The sequence below is a fragment of the Kryptolebias marmoratus genome, linkage group LG10, assembly GCF_001649575.2.
Source record: "Kryptolebias marmoratus isolate JLee-2015 linkage group LG10, ASM164957v2, whole genome shotgun sequence".
In the NCBI taxonomy this organism is placed as follows: domain Eukaryota; kingdom Metazoa; phylum Chordata; class Actinopteri; order Cyprinodontiformes; family Rivulidae; genus Kryptolebias; species Kryptolebias marmoratus.
The window spans coordinates 22,265,168-22,270,531 of NC_051439.1; the positions used below are offsets into that span (position 1 = coordinate 22,265,168).

Genomic DNA, 5,364 nt, shown 5'->3' on the forward strand with positions numbered 1-5,364 from the left:
CATTTCTCTTCCTCCGTTTCACGACTACTCCAGAAGTAAATCCTGCTCGTCCTGGAAAGCCTCCCTCTTCTTTTCAGCTCTTGTGAAACCCACTAATCGCTGTTTAATATGGTTTGGCCGGATGTAAATACCTTCAGACAAAGGCTTTAATCTGGCTCGGCCTGACAACCGCACACCGTTACAGGAGAGCCTGCCAGGAGGAGGAGGAGGAGGAGGAGGAGGAGGAAGAGACGAGCTCCAGCTTCTGAAATCAAACTGGAGACATTTCGTTTTCTGTCACACTTCAGAACGCAGAAAGCTAAAAGCAAAACTATCAAAACCTAAAAATAAGCAAAATGCTAACAAAGCTTTGAACTAATATTAGCTTTAGTCGAATATCAGAAGCAGTATTAGCAATAACAGCTACAAAATTAGCTGAAACTAAATGGAAAGCTAAATGTAGCAAAACCCTTGCTAAAAGCTAAAAGCAGCAAATGGCTATCAATACATTAAAGTAGGAAAGTGATAATTATAAACAGAAAACGGCTAGCTTACAGCTAAAAGGATCAAAATGCTGTCTAAAAGCTAACAGCAGCAAATGCCTAGCTAAAGGCTAAAAGTTGTAACAGACTAAATTTAGCAAAACATGAGTTTTTAACTAACAATAGCATCAGTAAAATTAGCATAAGCAGTATTAGCATTACCTGTGGTCGAATTAGTATGAAAAAAATTAGCATTAGCATTACTATTATTAGCTGTAGCATTAGAAGTAGGAGCATTAGCAGTAGTAGAATTAGTATGAAGAAAAACATTAGCAGTAATAACTTTAGCAATAGTAGCATTAGCAGTAGCATTAGCAGTACTATTATTAGCTGTAGCATTAGCAGTAATATTATTAGTAGTACCATTAGCAGTAGCATTATTAGCAGTAGCATTAGTTGTAGCAGTAGCAATAGTAGCATTAGCATTACTATTATTAGCTGTAGCATTAGAAGTAGTAGCATTAGCAGTAGCAGTAGCAGTAATAATTTTACCATTAACAGTAGTAGCAGTAGCATTAGTAGCATTAGCAGTACTACAATTAGCAGTAGCATTAGCAGTAATAACTAGCAACAGTAGCATTAGCAGTAGCATTAGCAGTAGCATTAGCAGTAGTACGCTGAGCAAAACTAAAAAAAAAATGTTTTTGAAGGATTTTAAGAGATCTAAATTTATTTTAATGAGGAAAAATAATAATTTTGTAGTAAAAGTAAATATTTTGAAAAGCCCAAAAGTCCCAGCAGCCTTCGCCTGAATGAGCCGAATGTTTGATATATAAACAGCTAAAACATGGTGACGCCTGCAGCCGCAGTCAGAGGCTGAAGAGCCGGAAGAAAAACAGCAAACAGGAAAAACAGCGTGATGAACTCTGAGCGGTGCCGGCTTCTTCCTCTGAAGCCACGAACGTCGGAGCCGTCGTTTTAGCTGCTCTCACCCTCTCACCCCCTCACCCTCCCTCCCGCCTCAGAAAGGCCGGGGGTCCGCTCCGCAGTAATTGTCATTCCAAAGACGAGCTGGCCTACTTTAATTTCGGCCACGAAAAGCCAAGATGTCTGCAGCTCCGACATAATCCCACATCTGAACGAGGATAATCCCGACTAATTCAAACCGGTTTGAACAAACCTAACTTCATCTCTGTGGAGATCAGAGTTAATCCTACAGATTATTGATCGTTTCACCCACAAAATGAAATTTAATTCAGTTAAACTTTGAATCAAAACTTTTTATCAGTTTAATCAGAAGATAGAAAATAACTTTACAGGAAATTTAATCTCAGAAACACAAGATTTAAGATTCAACCAGATTAGGTCAGAAGAAGAAGAGTATTTATAGTATTTATAGTATTTATTCCGTCCTCCATTTTGTTGTTTTTTAAACTGGGATTAAACTTTAATTTGATCAAAAGCAACAATTCACCAAAAATACTTCAGATTATTTGGAGGGGAAAAAAAATTATTTTAAATTTTGACAAAAATAAAAACTAAAAAGTGACCTGTGCAAAAGTCTTCAGCCCCAACCTTGCCCTTCAAAATAAAGTTCACGTTTCCTACGTTTCATATGATTTAATTTTATTTCTTCTGCTCCTTGTAGAAACCAATCAGGAACCTTATAATCTTTAAAAACTGTGTGATATTTTTAGCTTTTAGCTACTGTTCTGTTGTTTTTAGCTTTCAGTTGCTGAGCTGCTTTTAGCTCTTTGTTCCCCTCGGCTGCAGCGTTGCTGGATTTTAGCTGATTTTAGCTCCTCTGCGACCCTCGGCTGACGTTTCCTGACCCACGGCGGGCCCCCGAGCCCTGCTTTGGGCACCGCTGGTGTAAAGGTCAAACCAACCCCGTTGACCTCTGACCCCCGCTGGTTCGGCTGCCGTTAGTTTCTGCAGGAGGGCGATCATGTAACGACCTCAGTCTACAGAGCTAACCAATGTTAGCAACACAAAATGGCTCCAACTGTCAGTGTTACAGACACTGAGCTAAAGTTTTGGCTGGTAGTAGCTGAGAGTCGTCCTCAGCACAGACTGATGGTTTCCTGGTTTCAATTTTTGAGATTCGATGTAAAAATGAGCAAAAATCAGAAGTTTGAAGTTTGAAGTTCTCTCTTTCTGTTCACAGTGTGTGTGTGTGTGTGTGTCAGGTGTGTGTGTGTGTCAGATGTGTGTGTGTGTGTGTGTGTCAGGTGTGTGTGTGTGTGTGTGTGTCAGGTGTGTGTGTGTGTCAGGTGTGTGTGTGTGTGTGTGTGTCAGATGTGTGTGTGTGTGTGTCAGGTGTGTGTGTGTGTTTGGCGCTCATTTCACACTCATTTGCCGAGCGAAGGTGAAACTACGAACACAAACAGGTTTAAACACGCAGTGTGTGTGTGTGTGTGTGTGTGTCGGCTGCATTGCGTAACCTCCACCCCGATGTTTCAGTCACGATCACGCGGTTTGTCCGCTGGCGACCATGAATCTACAGGAGAAATGTCAGTTTTTATTAAAACACTGAAAGCTTCTCTTCCTGCAGCTCCGAACCTGCAAACCTCCCCGAAGCAAAACACCGTCACCCCTCGTCTGAACGTAGTCGCCCCTCGTCTGTTCGCAGCGACTGCCATTTTTCATCAGGGAGCAGAAAATACTTCTGAAACTGTCCGACCTGAAACGAACGGAGCTCAGCAGCCTCCTCTGAAGGAATGCCTGTCGCCCGCCGCCCTTAAACACCAGCGTTTTCACACACGACTCTCAGCTACAAACCACAAACTCCATTCTGGCGTCCCGTTAAGGTCAGGAAGCTCCAGCGGCCATCTTGAATCAGGCTGACACTAAACGTTTCTCAGTTATAAAAACATCAGTCCTGATTTGGATATTTTATGACCCCTGACCTCTGACCCCTGACCCCTCCACTGTCACTCTGCGATCAGAAGATGGTTTTATTTGATTTTCCTTTCGGAGCCGACGTGTTTTCACCTCCGCTCCGTTTCTCAGGGATAATCAGTTTTTAATTACATGTAATCGTTTCTTTCGGTTCCCTCGGGGATCACAGGAGCAGCTTTCTGTCTCCAAAATATCAGAAGAAGAACGTCAGCGCCGCCGCCACCGCCGCTGCCGCCGCCGCCGCCACTCTCCGGCCTCGACTCAAACATTCCTTTAAACGCTCTCCTGACAGCTTCCTGGCACTCAGACGCAGATCCTCGGTGCGATCGCCATCTGAACGCTCACCCGAAGTGGATGTTTGTATGTGTGTGTGTGTGGCTCAGAGACATCAGGAGGACGAAAACAAGCAGCTCCTGACGAGCCCGACGGACATAGGAAGTGTTTTAATGAGGGTGGTGTGGTAGTAGCTGAGAGTCGCCCTGACTCCCCTCTGAGGCGAGGTGTCGAGTGATTCATGTGTTCATCCGGCTCGTCGACACACGATGTTCTCGCTCCGCCCCGTGGGAACCTCCCCAAACAGGAGCCGGGTTCCGCTCGGATGCAGGAGAAGCGCCCGGAGCGCCCGCCGGGTTCACCTGCAGGGCGGCGGCGCACAGAGCCGCCATTGTTCGGCGAACCGCGCGGCTCGTCTGGCCTGATGACGATGTTGTGGAATTAACCCTTTCTGCACGTTCTGCCGTTTCATTAAACAGAACCAGAACCAGAATCAGTCTCTGTGAATGATTGTTGTGACTGAAATCCTAAAATAAAATAATTTGGACTCATTTAAACCGGGTCAACTCCTCTCACCTGTTCTGAACGACTCTCAGCTACTACCACACCGAATCTCAGCTCATTACCTTCAAAACAGTCTGTGTTTTTGCCACTTTTTGGTTTCATAAGATCAGTTGGCTGTGGCGGCCATCTTAGTTTGGGTTGACTCCAAAATTTAATCAGCTGTAGACGTACATCTAATCATTAACTTCTGAAAGTCTCATTAAAATCCAACCGGTGGTTCATGAGATATTTTGCTAACAGACAGAAACACATTACTCTAAAAGTAAAAGGCAGACTTTTCGTCTGAGTTCTTGCACAATCAGTTAGCCCTCAGAGTATGTGTTGGGGATGACTATCAGCTACTACCACATAAAGTTTAAGATCAATATCTGCAGAAATGACTGAGTTATAGCAATTTCTGTTTGAGATATAGTTGCTTAGCTGTGGCGGCCATCTTGAATCGTATTGACTACAAATGTTAATGAGTTCCAGATGTTTCTCCAGTGATTATTGTCTGAGAGTTTCGTTAAAGTCCAGCCAAACGTTCATGAGATATTTTGCTAACAGACAAAGAGAAAGACAGCAGCAGGCTATAAACGCCTCGATGCAGGCGAGATCTGAGAGACACACACACCAGAGAATCTCAAACCGAGCATCAGATCAGACGGTAGAATCAGCAAAGCCAAACGTGACGCAATCCCCCGCCGTGTCCAGAACGCTCCTGTCCCCGGAGCGGGACACATGTCTCGCTCCGGGGACAGGAAGCTGTTCCGATCCTGGATTCTGAGCAGTCAGTATCCGACCTGCAGCAGATCATGTGATCTGAGGGAACCGAGTGTCTCAGATCAGGACAGGTGTGTGGAGGCGGAGACGGACGCAGCGTCCTACCTGGGGACTCGGCGGTGGACAGGCTGGCTGCGCAGATGCAGGCGGGCAGCAGGAGGAGGAGCCACAGGGAGCGCCGCAGCGCCGCCATTCCTCCCGTCCTGGACGGAGCAGCGAGGCCCGACTCAGACGCCATCCTCCATCTGCATGCTGCCCGGCAGAACCGCAGAACCGCAGAACCGCAGAACACGGCAGAGGGACTCAGTCCGACCTGAGGGACACAAGAACAGAAGAGGAGAATAAACCAACATGGATCTGATGGGATCTGACGGCGGGACGTTCTGACGGCGGGACGTTCTGA

The 5,364-nt window shown here is 45.5% G+C and overlaps 1 protein-coding gene across 6 annotated transcripts in view; it reads right to left on the bottom strand.

Moving 5' to 3' along the window:
• The window catches only part of fgfr3 (fibroblast growth factor receptor 3), a 66,135-nt gene that overhangs the window by 57,614 nt on the left and 3,157 nt on the right, over positions 1–5,364 (bottom strand). For all 6 annotated transcript variants that reach the window (XM_037977647.1, XM_037977645.1, XM_037977643.1 and 3 more), the window contains exon 2: positions 5,067–5,274. In XM_037977647.1, coding sequence (XP_037833575.1) covers positions 5,067–5,274 — 208 coding nt within the window. The remainder of the gene's footprint in view (positions 1–5,066; positions 5,275–5,364) is intronic.